The following is a 19,465-nucleotide window of genomic DNA, read 5'->3' on the forward strand; positions in this document are numbered from 1 at the left end:
CGGTGATGGTGGACCCGGCACTGAACTCCTGTCAGCACCTGCCTCCTCCACCTGTGTACCGGCCACACCAGCTGCCCTGAATCCCTCCATGGGCCATGCACGGCTGTCAGGAACACCTGTCCAGGCCCAGGCCGATGTCCCAGCCTTTCACAACTCAGATCAAAGAGCTATCTAGGTGGTTCCTTCCCTGACACCCCAACTTTGTGCCTTTCCCAAGCCCTGGGATCCTGAAATGTGTCTCAGTTATCGTGTGGGTGGTTCCGATCAGCTCCAGCTTCTCTTCACCACCACACTTCCGAGCCCAGCACAGAATGGGCTCCCTGTGAGCAAATCAAAGAACCAGAGATCACAGTCCCCTCCCCCACACAGGTATATCTGAGGCTGACCCTGTTTTAGAAGCACAGCCTGAGGGTTGTGGTGTTTCCTTCCGTGTGAAGAGCACTCCCTAGGCCCTCTTCAGGGGCCCCCTCTTTCTGGGCCTCTCAGAGGGTTGGAAGGAGAAGCTCTGAGGGTCAGAGACCATTCCTACCTAGAATGAAGGCCACCACATAGTTGGAGATCTGGCCCATGCCGACGATGACAAATAATACAGTAAACATCTCCCAGTTGATGGAGAAAATCTGCAGGAAGCTGAAGCCAGTCTGCACAGCCATGGTTGCGAAGAGGATGCTCTTCCTGCCAAACCTGTAGAATATAGCACAACACATGGCACGCGCAGGCCACAGCAGCTGTAACTCAGGGCACGTGGCAAGCCCTGAGTCATGCATCACTGCAGACTTTCTTTGTTTTATTCTGTTTTCAGGGCTGTGACAGACTTTTCTCCCTGTCTCATCCTCCTGAGCTCTTCCTTAGTGATGTCTCAGACGTCCATCGGCCCAGGGGGTGCCTTTTGAGATTCTAAAACTTCTGTAGAGGACCCATATCTCGAAAGCACAAAGCAGCTCATGCAAGGTCCCCATAGAAACCTGCTCCTTAGAACAAGCCACAGGTAGAAGGTGCCACCACATTTCTGGAAAATGGGTAAGTACAGATTGCACAGACATCTAATATCAGCAATATGGGAATTCTGTCAATCCAGAATGAAGATCCCCTCTGTGGCAGTGGTATTCAACCTTAGCTGCGCTTAAAATCCCCTGGTGCCAAAAAATGCTGGGGCCAGCACCCCACCTCCTGAGATTCTCATTTTCTCGGATGCAGTTTGGGTAATGGGATTTATACAGTTTTCCCAGGTGAGTCTAACATGCAACCAAAATTGCAAGCGAGTCCTCTATAGGAAGTGTAGCTCTACGTAGTACCCATGACATGGCAGTTGGCCTAAGACTTCATTTCACTTTCTGATAGTGACCAGTGGGTAGAATGGAGCACAGGGGTGAGCAGAACAGTCTCCTACCTCATTTTCCAAAATCAGGTCTCAGGCTGTTGGGCTTGCGGTCCCTTGGGACTTTGTAACGGGAGGAGGGACAGGCACTCCTCTGGGAAGCCTTCCTAACACTGCTATTTAGCACTCCCACCTTTCTGCTCTGGTCCCCTTAGAACATTCGGGGGCCAGAAGGGCACTTCTCCTGGAGCTGTGGTGCTGTCTCCTCTAGAGACTCTGCATTCTAGGAGGCCCACAACCAACGTGGGTCAGCTCTGTGGCCCTGGTGCCCGGCCAGGGGCCTGACCCCCAGCCGCGACGTGGGCGCTCGCTGTCTGGCCCTTACTCTGTCTGATGGCTGTTTGTGGACAGATCCCCTGTCATCTAAGAGTTAGGGGGTAGGATGGGGAGGCAGTGGTGATGTTTTTTTGAGAGATTTGGTGCTATAAGGACCAGTTTCCAGTGGGGCCATAGCCTGCCCCCTGACCCTCCGCCTAAGCCCTGACAGTGCAAGGCTGGGATAACGGAACAAAAGAGGGTTCCAGCAAGGGGTCGAGGGAACAGAAACCATGAGACATCATGGCTCCTCCTTTCACTGACTTGTTGGTATGAGGGGCCTCTCTTTCTCTGGGTAGAAATACCTTCAATTCAGTCCAACCCCAAGATAGGCAGTGAATTGACAGGGGGCCCTGTTGCACCTCTTCTCCCTCCCAGCCTCCTTACCTGTCAGATAGCTGCCCAGACACGAAGGAGCCGAGGAGCACGCCCACGAAGAACAGGGAGGAGGTGAGGGGCGTCTTCCAATCATCCTCACACACTAGATTCCACTGCCAGAGAAGACAACATGAAGTGTGAGCCCAGCCCTCCAGCAGGCCCAGCCCCAGGCCAGCGCTGAGGGAGTATTTGCATGGCAGCTGGAACAGGCTCTCTCCTTCCTGTGACAGGCTGTTGACTTGGTGCTAAGAGCATAGACCTCACAGCCCTGGCGTTGGCTCCTCACTCTGCCACTTACTCGGGCAAGTCACTGTCCTCCCTGAGACCCACCCTCCTCTTCTGAGGGAAAGAGAGAGTAATACCTCAGCTCTCTGCTTGCGTCACATATCGAGAAGCTAGCTGGGGCCATGGCTGTGACTGGTGACCCCTCAGCTGTGAAGCAGTATGAGCCAAGGTAGTATTTCTGCTTCAGAAGGCACCCGAGCATGGAGGGAAGGTGTTTGAAACTCCCCAGGGGCAGGGCAGGAGGCCTGGTCACTTGGTCCAAGTGTAGAAGTTTCCTCTGCCTTGGTGAAAAGTGCAAGTGGTCTGTGATGATATCTTCTGAGCAGACGCCTCCAGAAAAACCTCTTCTCCCTGCTCTATTCACACCGTAGGCCAAGCCTGGGACCTGAATACAGGGCCCACTGTGTGGCGGGGGTGGGCTATCTAGACCTCTCCAGCGCTCTTTATCTCCCTCCACACTCCTTCCCACCCAGCCTTCCTAGAAGGGTGGTTCCTCCTGTCTCCCAAGGCCTGTGGGTTGTGGTGGCCCTAACAAGTCCCTGCTGGTGGATCCATAAAATGCGAGCTTCAGCAAGAACTTCAGTTCTCAGCTCTTCAATTAAGTCAAGTCAGCAAAATCTCAAGGGAGGTTGCAAAAATTTCAAAGTGTGTTCAGTGAGCTTTCATTATATATATATATAATATATGCAGGTATGTATTATATATATATATATGTATGTAATATATATATATATATATACAGGTACCAATAAGTATTCTGGGGGCTGCGGATCAGGAGATTGCTGTGTGTAGCGAGATGATCCAGTCTAGAGGAAAAAGCTCCCGCCTTCTGCCCAGTCCCACCTGCACTGAGCGGTGGTGCTGCTTCTGTAACATTTATGAAGCAATTCAGTCCTTAATCCTCACAACTTCCCTGAAATAGATTTAAAAATGAATTCGCATGTTCATATCACACCTCACTCTCTCACAGAGAGAGGTGTTTGTAAGGACACAGACCAGAGAAGAGTATAAAACAAAACGCTAAGGAATGAGGGCAAACAGCACTGGGGAGGAGGGATTGCAAAATAAGCGAGCCAAGGGTAAGACTGACAACCAGTCGTCCTGCCCAGGGGCCTGCCTGCTTGCCAGGCTCCCAGGTTTCCAGCGGCTCAGCTCGCACCATCCCTGTTTCATGCAAAGTGTTAAACTGTTCTGCAGAAGCTAGTTTTTCTAAGTACTCGGACCTGAGAGAAGTCTCTCCTGCATACTTCCTTCCACAAAGGGGTCATGCCGTGATGTTGAGGATAATGTCCTTGAGAACACCCCCGTCTGAAAGACAGTAACAAGATTCATGAGGCCGTCTCTCCTGACGCCCACAATGCTGCCTACAGGCAGAATGCTGAAGCACAGCTCTGCGGGGGAAAAACGAAGCCGGCCAGGAACTCGGCTCTCTGCTCCTCAGACACAATCAGGATGCATCTGAGACCATGCCCGGAGTACGGTTGCTTCAACTGGGGTTCCTGAATGGCCTTCGGGGGAAAGGGCACAAACCCTCCAAAACTGTATGCCGGGATTCACGTGCCCTGCCGCGCATGGGTCAGAACGACATGCACCTGAACTAATGGCCACGCCCACTTCCAAAAATCACTGGCCAAAGTGTCAGAAAAGAGCTTGGAATCTGCCCCAGCACACAGAGATTAGCAACTGAGACTCCAAAGCCTCATAACATGTTGTTTTGCCTGTTTTGTATGAGTAAACTGAGGCTCAGGCACTTGGGCGGCTCAGTTGATTGAGCATTGGACTCTTGGTTTTGGCTCAGGTCATGATCTCAGGGTTGTGGGACTGGAGCCCTGCGTTGGGCTCTGTGCTGGGCATGGAGCCTGCTTGGGATTCTCTCTCCCTCTCCCTCTCCCTCTGCCCCTCCCCCCGCGCTCACGTTCTCTCTCAAATAAATAAATAAATCTTAAAAAAAAAAAGAGTAAACTGAGGCTCTGAGACTAGTGTTTGTCTGAAGTCATAGCAAGTACATAGCCTTGCTAGGTACCAACTCAGGCCTCAGAACTCAATCTTTACCCATGTTATGCTTTGGGCAAGAACTCTAAAAGTCAGACAAATGAGCTTATTAAATACCATCTGCTACAAGGAAGATGCTAGGACTAGGGGTGAGAAACCTTTTCCACAGCCTTTAGCACTGGACAGAGCTGAGAAAATCTCACACGTGGTAGGGGTATCCATGTGTCCGTTATCCACTATCACCATTCTATCTGCAGTCAAGCAGAAAAGCTCTTTCAAAGAGAATGTGTTTTCCTTTGTGGTTTTTTGAGTATTTTTTCTGTCAGGATTTTGCCTTAGGGTAGGATAAATAAGACTTAAAGACAGAAAGTATAGAGGAAGACTGTCAGATGTGGAGGCAGGGATTACATGGCAAGGGTAGTGAGCAGGACTGGCTACTTAATTTGCAGGCCCAGTGCAATGTGAAAATGCAAGACCCCTCGTTCAAAAATTATGAAGAATTTCAGGACATCAATAGCAGAGCATTACAACCCAAGTGTGAGGGCCTGTGTGACTGCACAGTTTGCATTCCCATAAAGATGGCCCTGTAGTGGCTCGAGCATGGTGTCTTTGGAGAATGGAGCAGGGCAAGTTCTGAAGCGGGATGCTGGGAAGGATGAGGTGTGGGCCAGCTCCCCATCGCTCCCCTGCTGGAGCCTATGCACCCATGGCTCTATGTCCCTCTTCCTCCCTGAAGTGGGCCCCAGAAGGCCCCTATCAGCATCATGTGGCACAGGAGATAGCCATGTGAAGTCACCTATCCCAGGCCCATGTAGGGTGCTGTCCGGTTTTGGAAATCCTGCTCATACCCAACAACGGAAGGCAGCTGACGTCATGGCTACCCATGGTTGGTTCCAAAGGTTGGGCCCTCTCTTGAGGAATTACTGTGCGCAAAGAATCTTGTTGGAAAGCTGCAAAGGACCTAGGAATAGGACACAGGATTGGCAGACAAAATTCCAGCTGTAATTCATGGGACTGGAGTCTGATAAATCAGCTGCCAGCCTGAAGAAGGGCCCTTTCCTCCATGGGGTTATTCTAGTGAAGGCCAGGCCCCACCTGTGACCTGCCCCTTAGGATGTGAGGGGTGTGTCTTGGGGCCCCACTAGCCAGAGCCCAGAGAACTCCCTGTGGCTCACAATGACATTGTAGACCCGGTAGAAGACAGTCTTTTCTATAAGACAGAAGTGTCCCTTGGGTCTCTGCACATACGCATACACACATGTACACACAAACATCCGTGCATGTGGCCTGCTCAGAGGCTTGTGGTGGGCAGTCTGGTGAGGAGCTGGCTGGTATTGCTCTGCAGCTGTGTTTTCAGGTCAAGTGCTAACATTTCTGAAACCTCATCCTCCCCGCCCCCGACACACACACTGGGAGAGTGGATTGTGGGAACTAACTGGCCCCAAGCTGTGCAGGGTGGGAGCACTGGATATGCCTTCCCAGGGTTACTGTGTCTGTCTTATCCTCAGGGTCTTAGACCAACATTCCATAACACAGCAGAGTGAGCTCTTTGTGCAACAAAAATTGCACAAGGGCCATCTGGCCTTCGGCTTTGCTTTAAGAAACAAAAACCCAGGTCACAAGGTAATAGAAGATGGGGAGGTCACCCTCAGCACAGAAGAGAATGCATCTCATGCCACTTAGCAGTAATAACAGAAATGATAACTACAGAATGTTGGGGGCTCACTGTGTGCCTTGTATTATCTCATGGGATCTCAAGGTTGCCACGTGAAATGGGTACTCTCTTTATCCCTATTTTACAAATGAGGAAATGAAGCAACCAGCCCAAGTTCTAGTGGATTGGTAAAAGGAATGCTTATTTATTCAACCGTCATTGAGCACCTGCTCTGGGCCAGACTCTGTGTGGGGCACAAAACAGACATGGTTGCTACCTCTACGAAGCTCAAGGTCAAGCATACTTTACAGGACAGATCAGGTGTGCATATGTGCATGCATGAGCCCAGCTGTCCTGGGCGGGGCGGGCTCTGTTCTAGGCCACTGTGCCCTTGCTCTCTGGCTAGAGAGGAAAAGAGGCACCCCCTCCTCATCCTCCTCCACATGGACAGAATTCTAAAACCTGAACTCATTTTAGATAACTAATGCTTGCACAAGGCTAGGCACGTGGTAGATTTTTCACAAATTGTTCATGCAGGAGCGCTGAATGCTGAACGATTAGGTGTAATGGAAAATGAGTTTGGGAAATGCGAGGTATCACATACTGTCCTTTGAAAATCACCCTCAACCTTGAACTCTCCAAGTAGCCAGTCTAGCAGTTTTAGCCTTTACCAAAGCCATCGAAGGACCATAACGATAAGATCATCCCTGTGATCTCCGTAGAACTGAGACCTCCAGAAGGCAGCCTGTTGTTGAATAAAGAACAGAGGTTCTTTTGGGCTCTGCCACTTTCTGGCCGTGTGACTTTAGGCACTCATCCACCCGAATCGGCCTCCTTTTTCATCTTCAAAGATGGGACAATAAGACCCCCTCCTGGGTGGGGTGCCTGGGTGGCTTGGTGGCTCAGGTCATGATCCTGGGGTCCTGGGATTGAGCCCCGCTTTGGGCTTCCTGCTCCACGGGGAGCCTGCTTCTCCCTCTCCCTCTGCCTGCCGCTCCCCCTGCTTGTGCGCTCTCTCTCTCTGTCAAATAAATAAATAAAATCTTTTAAAAAAAAGCCCCTCCTGGGGTTGTGAGCACAGGACAGGAAATATAAGTGGAGTGTTTGACACAGCGTCTAACACATTTCAGGCCTCATGAAATGGTAGTCCCCTTTCCAAGGAGTTCATGCCTTTGTCCTCATAGCAAAACCATGACTTAGAACAAACAGCATGAATAAGTAAGGGAAGCAGGTTACACTTAAACCTGACCAGGCAACAGCAATTCTTAGAAATAAGAACTTCCTGGTCAAAGACAAAAAAACGGAAAAAGCTTTTGACACAAAGTGTAAACTCCTTTTATAAATAAATATCAATCTCAGAGATGACTGTGAAGGAAAAGTTAGCGATAGTCTATTTAAGAATGAAAAATAAGTTTCTGTTGTGTCTCTTACACTTTTTTTTCTTTCCAGGGGAACACTAGGGAGTAGTTAATAATAGAACACACATCCACCCCAATTTCTTTTTCGTAACTTTGTTGTGACCAAGCAAGACATTGCCTGGCCACTGTGGTGGTAGGGCAGGCAGGGGGATGAGTGGGGAGGGGGAAGCTGGCATTTTTATTCTTTTTGTTTATAATAGCTTCGTTGAAATACAATTTACATGCCTTAAAATTCACTCTTGTAATGTGTACAATTCAGTAGTTTTCAGTATATTCAAAGAGTTGTGCAACCATCAGCACTATCTAATTTTAGAACATTTTCAGCACCTCTGAAATAAACCCCATACCTATGAGCAGTTCCTTCCCACTCTTTTCCCCCAGCCCCTGGCAACCACTAATATATTTGCCGTCTCTAAGGATTTGCCTATTCTGGACATTTAATAGAAGGGAACATATACAATATGTAGTATGTTGTGATTGGCTTCTTTCACTTAGCATAATGTTTCCAAGGTTCATTCATCTAGTTTTAGCATGTATCACTACTTCCCTGATTTTTACGGTTGAATAATATATCATTGTATGGGTAGACCACATCGTACTTAGCCAGTCATCAGTTGCTAGACAATGGGGTTGTTTCTACTTTTCAGCTCTTATGCATAATGATGCTATGAACTTTTGTGTACAAGATTTTGCATGGATGTATGTTTTCATTTTTCTTTGGTATATCCACAGGAGTGGAACTGCTAAGTTTCGAGAAATGCCCTGTTTTCTAAAGTGGCTGCACAGTTTTGTAATCCCCGCAGTACCGAGTGAGTGTTTCAATTTCCCATATTCCTACCCATAGTTGTTATTGTATGTCATTTTAATTTTAACCATCCCAGTGGGTGTTAAGGAGTGTCTCATGGTGGTTTCAATTTTCATTTCCCTAATGACTAATGCTGCTGAACTCCTTTTGTGTTGAATCTACAGATCAATTTGAGGAGTGCTGTCATCTTAACAATATTATGCCTTCTGCTTCATGAACAGAACATGACATGTCTTTCCACTTGTTTAGGTCTCCTTTAATTTCTTTCAAAGATGTTTTCTAGTTTTCAGAGCTTAAGTCATGCATTAAAAAAAAAAATTTAACTCCTGAAGAACTTCTTTAAGTATTTCTTGTAAGGCAGCAGGGCTACCCAAATTTCTCCCCACATTTTTTGTTTGTTTGTTTTTGTATCTGGGAATGTCTTTACTTCATTTTTGAAAGATAATTTTGCTAGAAATAAGATTCTGGGTTGACATCTTTTTATCTTTCAGCATTTTGAATACGTTATTCCACTGCCTTCTGGCCTCCATTGTTTCCAATGAGAAGTCAGATGTAAAACTTATTAGAGTTCCCTTGTACGTGACAAGTCATATTTTTTTGCTGCTTTCAAAACTTTCCTTTTGTCTCTGGCTCTCAGCAGTTTTACCATAATGTGTCTGTGTGTGGAACTCTTTTTGTTTCTTCTACTTGAAATTCATTGAGTTTCTGAGTCGTACAGATTAGTGTTTTTCTTCTTCAACTTCTTTCAAATGAAGTTATTTCCTGTGGGGACAGCTTCAGAGCTCTCTGTTTTTATGGACTTCCCGTCCCCCTGGACAAAAATCTCTGAGCCCTTGCCCCAGAGCTGGTGGCAGGTAAAGCAGCCCTCAGAGTGACACCCTGCTTTATGAATTGGATACTGGGTGAGGGTGGTAACCTCTGTCTTTTCGGCTTGCCTCTCCTGGATGGAACATCTACCTTACAAACAATCGGGGACAACCAGAACCAGAGCCCCAGTATTCTCAGCCTGTGGCATCTGGGGTCGAGCTGCCACTGTATGAGTAGGGGCCGAGTAGAGGATGGGACTCCTCAATCTCTTGGATATACTCACCAGGAATCAAGCCTCTACAGCTCAGAGCTCACAGGATCGAGGGGGGCTAAACCTTAAAATGTTTTCAGTATCCTTTCTTCTCAGATTGGAGGTAAAGAGAAAGCAACCATAGGTGGGGAGGCCTCGGTGGAGAGCTCTGTGGTCACTGGAGGCTGAACCAAAGCAAAAGACCCAAGGGGTTTGAGTGGGATGGTGAGGATGGGACTGGAGGGACCTGAGGGAAGGAGAAGGGGCTACTCAGAGACCGGGCTCTCCCCCTTGCATCCCAGCACTGGATCCACCACAGGTCTACTAGCTCCACTCTGGGAACATAAGTAAATGGCATGGGGTCTATGTCAGCCCCCTCAACATGGAGGGGAAGCTCTGGAAAGTGCCGCTGTGAATCTGCCCTCCAGTCCTACAAATACGCAGCAAAAGCCGGCAGGCTTGGGCGATCTGTGCCCATTGCCAGGGTGTGTGGCTCAACCTAGCCTTTCCCAAGAGCCTCCATTCTCTCTTCACCGTCACTATACTCCAAATGGGGATCCTTGCTTTTCTTTTGGGCTCCAGAGGCATGCTTAAAACTAGACCAGGGTCTCAGATAACACGGCAGCCCTACATTAGCCTTGAACATAAACTGAATTTAGCCAGCCGTAAATTACTGTCCATGCATAGGCCTGAGGCACCTGCAGCTCCTCTGACCCACCCTGCCAAAACTTTGTTTTTGTCAATATGCCATCCTACCTCTTGGACTCTGTGTGAGGGTTCTGCTGCCCACCAGGAGGGGTGGACAAAGGCTGTTTATCCAGAAACTTGGCAGGAGATGTGGGTGAAGCAGCCTCCAGACAAAAGCACACCCAGATCCTGGTTGCCTTTGTCCGAGGAACACAGCTGAGAGGGAACAGGCAAACAGTTTGGGGCAATGCAGATGATAAACAAACAGGGAAGTGCATTCAAACCAGAGCTAGGGAAAACCCTTGAGTTTTCTTTATTTGTTTACTGGAAAGACCTTTCTGAAAATCTCACTGGTGTTGGCTGGAGGCGGAGGTCTGACACCTTCTCCCCTTTGGAATCTGACAGAGAGCTAGTCTGAACATGAACTTGGTTAATATTCAGGCTGTCCTGACAGCTGAGTTGCCAGTCCCCATGCTAGCCAGCAGTGTTCCCTGGTAGCTTGTAGGCCTGATAGAAAGAACACAGCCTAAGCCTGCCTATTGCTCAAAGTTTTTACCTTTCCAGAGCCCACCCAGGCCTCAGAGGAGTCACATCTCTGGGAGCTGCCATATGCAGTCCATGTGGTGACCAACTAGATACCAGCTTTAGTCTGTCTCATCATCCCTCCTTTCCTACTCCCAATGCCTCCCATAGGTGCCCTGATAACAGAGGAGGAGGCCCCCATGTTCCTACCTCATACCTTTGGGCTATGGGTGGAGAATCAGTGTGTCCTGCTCTGTCCATGCCCTGACCCCAGGTCCCAGGAAAGATGGCACAAGGCTAGGGCCTCTAGAGGTTCAGACCCTTTGCTGGAGGCTGTATCATGTTCAAGGGCATACCCACCAGCAGCTCCACCCATGGGTTTCTAAAGAATGCAGCCAACTGCAGGAGAGGACAGAAGCCCATACGATGAAGCAACATGCCTGCCTCGGGCCACTGGGAGCCTGCCACAGAAAGCTGGTCCTTAACAAAAAGGCTCTCACAGGGTCTCTGGAGCATGGGGCCTAGGAGAAGCGGTACTCAGCTCAGAAGTGACCGCCTCGTTTGCCCAGCCTATGGACTAAAGGGGGTCAAGTCTACCTAATGATGTTCCAGGAGAAAAGTGGGCATGTTTGAGGGGAAGGAGAGCCCATGCTTACATCCTGGCCATGAGCTAGGCTCACCCCTACTGCTTGCCCTGCAGCCCTTCTGATAAATCTAGGCAGGACGTTTGCTGCCCTCTCTGTTCCTTCAGCCTTAGGGCAGGAGGCCTTTGCGTTTTCTCGCATGTAGTCTCTTTCTCTTTGGGGTCTATGGCGCCAAAGGGCTGTATGGAAAGCCATGCTCCTTAAGACTGGTCTCGCCACTACAGTAGGTCTCAGCAACAAGGACTCCATATCAGACAGATATGCCTGGGGATGCTTGGGGTCCCTTCTTTCCTCAACAGAATTTTCAGTCCCAATCCGTGGGGCCAGATCTCACCAGTCCCTGTTCCCATTCCTGTGCTGGCAGGCTGCAGGTAACATAGCTAAGAGGTGTCTGGCACTCCACCCTGCAAGGGAAAATTGAAGGACCTTTTCCTGGATTTTTACCGTCTCTATCCTTGAAGTGAAAAATAACTTGGGTCAAACTGAACCAGCTGGAGCAACAAAATAAATAAGGATAGTATTAGATGGTAACTCGTGGAATCAAGTAAGTATGCATATAAAGTAATATATTGCATAAATATTGCTAGTATAATATAAAGTACTTAAATAAAGTAATAGTTGCATAAATAAATACATGGGAATGAGGGAGAAGCTCTTATGCAGAGAAGAATTCCAATTAATAAATTGGAAGTAATGTAGAAGGAATGTGGGAGACACAAGATCACCACTAGGCAAACACCACAGTAATAGTTGTTTCTACGAAGGTCCTCAGATGGATGCCAAAATCAGTGGGTAAATGTTTGAGGATAAACAGGATATCTGTAGAGTCTCAAAGTCTCTCCCCCAAGATATTTATCAATTATTAATGGGGAAAATAGTGACTCCAGGGTGGAGAAACCCAGCTGACACCAACTTAACCAACTGATCAAGGTTAACATTGCCATTAACAAGCAGTATCTAGGGATGCCTGGGTGGCTCTGTGGGTTAAGTGTCTGCCTTTGGCTCAGGTCATGAGTCCAGGGTCCTGGGATCGAGCCCCACATCGGGCTCCCTGCTCAGCAAGGAGCCTGCTTCTCCCTCTCCCACTCCCCCTGCTTGTGTTCCCTCTCTCACTGTGTCTCCCTCTGTCAAATAAATAAATAAAATCTTAAAAAACAACAACAAGAAGAAGCTGTATTGACATCATATACCCACTGGTATGATATTCCGAGGACATATTGCTTCTATGATATTCTGACCAAAAAGTACACGAACTCAATCTTATCATGAGAGAAATCACACAAATCCATACCAAGGGACATTCATCCAAATAACTGATAGACTTGGGGCACCTGGGTGGCTCAGTCATTAAGCGTCTGCCTTCGGCTCAGGTCATGATCCCAGGGTCCTGGGATCGAGCCCTGCATCGGGCTCCCTGCTCTGCGGGAGGCCTGCTTCTCCCTCTCCCACTCCCCCTGCTTGTATTCCCTCTCTTGCTGTGTCTCTCTCTGTCAAATAAATAAATAAAATCTTTAAAAACAAAAAACAAATAACTGATAGACTCATAAAAAGCGTCAAGGTCATGAAGGATAAGGCAAGACTGGGGCACTGTCACAGATTGGAGGAGACTAAGGAGACATGCCAACTAAATACAATGTAGGCTTCTGGATTGGATCCAAACACAGGAAAAGAATATTGCTAGAAAAACCAGCGAAATTCAAATACTGTCTGTAGTTTAGTTAATTGTAGTGCAACCAACATTAATTTCCTGGTTTTGATACATGAATTATAGTTATGTAAATTATTAACACTAAGGGAAGCTGGTTGAAAGGTATATGTGAATTCTCTGTACTATTTCACCACTTTTCTCTAAGTCAAAAATTAATTCAAAATGAAGTTTTTAAAAATGTAATTCTTAATGAGTACACAAGAATAGTAAATGGGACTTCACAAACAACCCCTGAGGAAGGAAACTACCTTAAGCACATATACACAGACAGATAGATGTACTCAAGCAAGTCCCAGCTCAAACACCAGACTCCTGCCTCCCAGCATTCTATGAAAGGCATTTCCATAGCAGGACATGCCATCCTTGGGTTCCTGGCTGAACTTGCCATCCTTGTGGGGGTCAGGTGTTGGTTCAGCTGTCCCAGAGAGTATGCCCACTGGGAGATCCTGCACAGAGGTGTAAGGCAGAAACAATTTGATAACAGTCCCTCTACCTGTATCATGCCAGGTGGGACGCAGAGAACCTGTTCAGGGCCCTTGGGCTTGACCTTATGGTTGAACTGGGACCATTTCTCCCATGGGCACTGGCCAAATCAGTGTGGGGTTGGACCTATGTCTTATTCTGTGGGTCCTGGAACTTCCCCGGGGAAAAGGAATTCAGCCTCCAGCAAGTCTCATCACCCATTATACTGGCTGTAACTTGGACCTTGGCACGGCTCCCATGATGCCCATGTGTATAGCCAGAGGTGATGAGGTCCTGCCCTACCTCTCCTCACCCACCAGCCGATGATGCCCATGAGTCCTCCCAACAACTCAGAGAAGCTCTATACCCGTTTACCAATAACTCCCCATTCCCCCTCTGCCCTAGCCCCTACTACTTCTTTCTGTTTCTATGAGTTTGAGTACTCTTCATATCTCGTACAAGCAAAATCACACGTTTTTTTGTCTTTTTGTGACTGGCTTATTTCACTTAGCATAATGTCCTCAAAGTTCATCTGTATTGTAGCATGCGTCAGAATTTCCTTCCTTTTTAAGGCTGAATAATATTCCATTGTATCTATATGTCACACTTTCTTTATCCATTAATCCATTGATGGACATTTGGGATGCTTTTACCTTTAGGCTGTTGTGTATGATGTTGCTATGAACATAAGTGTACAAATATTTCTTTGAGACCCTGCTTTCAATTCTTGTGTATCTATGCCCATAAGTGATATTGCTGGATTCAATGGCAATTCTACTTTTAATTTTTTAAGGAACTGCCATACTGTTTTTCATACTGGCTACACCTTTTTACATTCCTACCAACAGTGCACAGAGGGATTCCCATTTCTCCACCTCCTTGCCAACACTTGTTATTTTCTGTATTTTTCTTATAGCAGTCATCCTAATGGATATGAGGTGATATCTCATTGTGGTTTTGATTTACATTTTCTTAATGATTAGTAATGTTGAGCCTGTTTTCATACACTTGTATCCCCTCTTACAGTTAAGGAAACTGAGGCTTTGAGCAGTGATGTAACCTGCTGAAGTGAGCCAAGTGGCTGGGGGTGGGGTCAGAACTCGCCCTCCAGGCTGACTCCAGAACTTCTCCTTGGGCCCCCATCTCTTTGGGGAGAGCCGCCTCCCCCTACTCACCCTTGTGCTTCTCTCCTCCTTCCTCCCAACACCAGCACCCATTTGTCTTACTTTACTCCACAACCCAAAAAAGAAGCAAGGAAGGGAAAGGCTGCTGAAAAAAGCAAACCCTTTTGCATGAGTGTGAGCATGTGATGATGTGAGTCCCCAGAGGTGCCCACAGGATGCTATGAGCAGGGCACAACAGGGGGAGCTATGGCCTTGGAGGCCAACAGCTACCCACTCTTCACCCTGAGGTGAATGACACCAGCAAGGAAGGGAAAAGAGACATGTCAGACCAGTTGTTGGGGGGTACTGTGCCTACTGGGGCCAGCTCCAGTTCAAGCTCTGATGATACTTCCAGGAACTGAGTTGGAGGGAGCTGATCCCCACTATTAGATGCCCCAGGAACAGGCTATGGGCAAGGGATGGGCACACACCAGGAGCCCCAGCTAAGGGATCAATGCCAGAGAATTACAGTCAACTCAGTGCCCAAGGAAGGTGTGGTGCCAAAGCTGGGGGGATCCAGAGGTGGTCCACAGGCTGAGCCCACTCTTCACAGGTTCTATAGACTATGTAGTCACCACCCCTAGCTGGCCACCAGGCTCTTGCCAAGGAAACTCCTGCGGATTCCTCACTGGTCTTGCTTTTCACAGCAGCTAGAGTAAGCCTCCGCCAAATATGGCCATGTTACCCCTTGCTTATAACCTTTATTATTTCCTTATTTCCTCGCTGTCCTCAGAATGAAGTCAATTCCTCAACATTCCTACAATGCCCACTGTGAAATTATCTTTGTAGGCATTTCTAGCCACACCTGCCATTCCCTGAACACCAGCTACCTGGATCTATGGGATTTCCATCCACAGAATCTGCCATATTCTTTGCTTGGACAAGGTCTACTCATATTTCCAGACTCAGGTCAAATTTTATCACCTCTTCTTGGAGTATTTCCTCACCCTGTTATCCCTACAGAGAGGGTAATATATTGTCCCAGGTCACACAGCAAGCCAGCCAGAATTTGAATTCAGGCTCCAGAACTCTACTAGTAACCAGGGCTGATGTTAGCCCTCTCTGTAACATGGCAGTGTGCCCCATGGGCATCTGAGCTTTGAGAGCAGGCCCCAAACCTCAGATGTCTACAGCCTAGTGTCCAGCACAAGGCCACTCGTGGTTTTGATGATTGCCACATTACGCTGAGGGAAGAGAATTAAGGACTAGCAGGGGTCACACTCAGGTTTTTCTTGGGACGAAGATAGAGTGGGGGATGGGCCAGAAGCCGGGAGATCCTACCTGCCTGATGTACAGCAGAAAACTAGTCTAGGTATACCCTCCTCAGATGGACCTAACATCTCATGGCCCTTACCAGATGCAAAGCAAGAAGTATAGGGGACAAAGTATGTGTGTAGCCTGACTCCTGAAACTTAGAAAATCTGCCACCGAACCACTTAGGATCCTGAGGGGCTAATGGCATAAGCTGGAACCCCTGTCCACCACTGGATCCTATGCTCAAAGGGGTCTGTGTGAGTTGGTCTCTTCATCAGTACATTGGGGCCAGGGCTATGGCTTCTATGGTCCCCTGCACCCAGTCAGCATCAGGAGGCCTTCTGCTCCTTTTCAGGGAAATTGGAGCCTCAAGACAGAACCTCAAGCCTCAGGAAAAGGTGGATGGCAGAGCAGTAGACCCCCTGCTGCTTCAGAAGTCTGTGGCCAGGGAACAGGTCAGACCTGCCTACGGCCCACGGGGCAGCAAGGCTCTTCCCTGTGTCTGCACTTGGGCTCAGCAGAGATCCCACACCCCTCCTCCGGCGGGTAGCAGGAACTTGACTCAGACTGTTCCTCTGAGCAGCCTGGGACGGGCCTCTTGGGAAACAATTTCATGTGTTGTGAAACTCCTAAAGGAAAAGACAGTTGTTGACAGTCCCTGCTCCATGCCCTCGATACTAGGCAGAACCCATCACGAATAGGCCTCCCAGAAGTCCTGCTCTCTTGGGTGGCCCACACGTGTTAGACGCACAACCCAAGCTGCTGGCCACCCGGGTTTGACGCGGGGCGCGGGACGCTCACCCAGGGACTGCCAGGGCGTCTCGAGGGGTCTGAAGCAGATGGAGGGTCATTCCCACACCCACCTCGGTCACGATGGTGGACAGGTAGATGTCCCGGCTGAACTCCCAGCCGTCCACGCAGCCCTCCTGCTCCAGCTGCTCCAGGTCCACATCGCGCCCCGGCTCCAGCCCGAGCGCCGAGAAGTTGGCGATCGCCGCGAGCCGGTAGCGCCGGCAGCTGTGAGGCACCTCGCGGCCGTCCTGCAGCCGCAGCGGGATACTGTGGTTGCGCCACGCGCCGCTCAGGTTCGCCGTGTCCGGCACCCGGCAGCGGTGCTCCGGGGTGGCGGCCAGGAACACGACTGACATTCCATTGAAGCCGTTGGGGATGATGCTGGCGCTGAGCAGGAAGAAGATGAGGCGCTGGAAGGGCCCCCACTCGCCCAGGAACGTGGTCACCTCGTCGTAGTCCCGCATGCTACTCACCGCGGCTCCGCGGCTGCAACACCGGGGGCTGAGAGCGGTCCCAGGCCAGAGTCGCGTGGTCGAGGGCGTTCCCCGAAGGCGTCAGAACGTTCTCGGCGGCCAGGCAACCTGCGGGAAATTGGGGCGCACGGTCGGGTAAGCGTTCCCGGGAAGCAGGCTGTGGGCGTTGGAACGCTCCCGGGAGCGGGTCGCAAAGGGGGAAGAAGCCACAGTAGGCACTCGGGACCGCACCCCTAGCCCGGCTGGGGCGGGGAGGGCGGCCGCGCGGCCGGGGTGGGGCTCCCGGCCGGCTCCTCCTCGTGCTCCGCCTCCCTGCCCCCGCGACCCCGCGGCAGAGCCTTACCCGGCTCCGGGTGTCGCCCGCCCGCGGGAGAGAAAGCTCCGCTCCCGCGCACGCCGCGTCGCCCGCGACTCCAGATGCTGGGCTCCCAGCCGGAAGCCGCGGTGTGGTGTCCCACAGGGGAGAGCGCCGCCCCAGGCCTCGCCCGGGACGGGGGTCTCTCCCTGGCCCTCCCAATCCCGAGTCTGAGTACAGGCGGCCTCGGGCGGAGCGCCGGCGTGCGAGTCCGTGGAGTCGGTGCTCTGGGGAAGCCTCTGCGGGCGCAGGGGTGACGGGAGTGCGACGTCTGCGCTGGCACGCACGCGGGCGCAAGTGGCTGGCACCGGGCGCCAGGGCGCTCACTCCCCACCCGTCCCAGGAGGGCTGGACTCGGTCACCAGCCGGCGCCGCTCGGGAAAGCGTCTTCGGGGCAGCCCGGAGCCTCACCTTTAGAAGAGGGGGAACCGGGCCGAGAGTCGGGAAGGGATGAACAAGGTCACGCTGCGTCAGTGATAGGCTCTGACGAAGGGAGGTGGGGGGCAGGGGCTATCGGGTCGTCCCAGGATCCCGCTGGGGCCTCTACAGAAGACTTCCACACGGAGCCTGGCCCTTTGTGAGAGCGCAGTCATGGAGGCGCTCCTGTCACCACTTCCAGGGTCTGATTTGGATCCCTTCATTCTCCTCATGCCCCAGGGTTCTTTACTGGGACTGACCACCACAGCCTTCTTGGACTGGAAGGCCTCTGGGTTGCAAAAGGCACCACCCCCACTCTGGGAACTGGGGGAGGGAGGAGGAGAAGGTCTAGTTCGGCCCGATCTGGCAGGGAAACCAGAGCAGGGACCACAGACTGCTCAGTGCCCAGGCGTAGGGCCCTCTGCTGTTGCGTGAGCTAGCTGGAGACTGCGGTCTGAGTGCTGGAGTTCATGAGGCAATCAGATGAGATTGACAGGTGTTTGTGTACAGGAGATTGACAGGAGATTGTGTACAAGCGTGTCTGCTTCTCCAGGCCCCTGCTAAGAGGCTGAGGGACATTTCTGCCTCGGTTTTCTTTCGTAGTTTGCAGTCTGACCCCTCCTCTTAAGCTGGCTTCTCACTCCCTTGGAACCTCTTTCCTTTTCTGTGATAAGACCATATGTCCTTCTGTGCCAGGACAGGTCTGATTTATGCCTGTTAGTCCTGTGAAATTATTAATAGCACATCTCTTTACTTTCAAAAGTATCCTTGGGGCGCCTGGGTGCCACAGTTGGTTGGGTAGACAACTCTTGATTTCAGCTCAGGTCATGATCTCAGGGTGGTGGGATCGCACTAGGACACCCCCACCCCCGTGGGCTTCACATTCAGTGGGGAGTTTGCTTTGGAATTTTCTCTCCCTCTGCCTCTTCCCCACCCCCCAACCCCCCCAATAAAAAAATAAATCTTACCAAAAAAGTATCCTTTAAACAATATTTTATGTAGTCATTGTCTTACTTAGCTTGACTTTCATCTTTCCCTTTTCCACCAATAGAAAAGCAAAGCCTGAGAGAAAAACTTATGTGGAGATAGCTAATTTTGAGTAGTGATCCCAGGAAAAGGAGTGAGAGGCTAGGAAGAATGAACAGGGGAGAAGGTAAGGGCAGCAAAGACTGTGTAACTGAGCAGGTTATTGGCACCTGGGTCAGTGATTATGCTATGCTGAAATATATTGGATCCTAAAGCCAAAGGAAAAACTGAATAATATTGATCCTATCTTTACTTAAAATTCTGGTATTGTTGATCATGGATTTTTATATGGACCTATGGATTTTCAGGACCCTGAAATCATGACCTGAGCTGAAGGCAGACGTTTAACCGACTGAGCCACCGAGGTGCCCCTAGAGATACTTTTTTTCTTTTTTTTTTTATCACAACTAAGGAAAAGTGTTACTGGCATCCAGTAGGTAGAGGCAAGAGATGCTGCTAAACATCCTAAAATGCATAGGACAGTCCCTCAAAACAAACAACAATTATCTGGCCCAAAATAGTGCCAAAGTCGAGAAACCCCAATTATGGCACATAGAATGTATAGTGATTATAAGGATCATGGAGTTGAAAGGCTTTTGCTAAGTGCTTTAGAGCCTTGAAAAAAGAAAATGATAGGCCCAGGGTGCCCGGGTGGCTCAGTTGGTTAAGTGACCCACTCT

General features: G+C 49.8%; 1 protein-coding gene across 4 annotated transcripts in view; it reads right to left on the bottom strand.

The window, feature by feature from the left end:
* SLC22A4 (solute carrier family 22 member 4) overlaps positions 1-17,568 on the bottom strand; it is a 40,856-nt gene extending 23,288 nt beyond the window's left edge. For 2 of the 4 annotated variants that reach the window (XM_032425293.1, XM_032425291.1), the window contains exons 1-3: positions 16,586-17,226; positions 2,081-2,184; positions 530-684 (exon numbers count right to left, since the gene is read on the bottom strand). In XM_032425293.1, coding sequence (XP_032281184.1) covers positions 530-684; positions 2,081-2,184; positions 16,586-16,978 — 652 coding nt within the window. In that variant the 5' untranslated portion in view covers positions 16,979-17,226. Of the gene's footprint in view, positions 1-529; positions 685-2,080; positions 2,185-16,585; positions 17,227-17,330 lie in introns of those variants that run through there. The other 2 variants (XM_032425292.1, XM_032425294.1) reach the window with 2 other exon arrangements.
* Positions 17,569-19,465: the final 1,897 nt, after the last annotated feature.

This window comes from Phoca vitulina, unplaced genomic scaffold (assembly GCF_004348235.1).
Source record: "Phoca vitulina isolate PV1807 unplaced genomic scaffold, GSC_HSeal_1.0 scaffold32, whole genome shotgun sequence".
Lineage (NCBI taxonomy): Eukaryota > Metazoa > Chordata > Mammalia > Carnivora > Phocidae > Phoca > Phoca vitulina.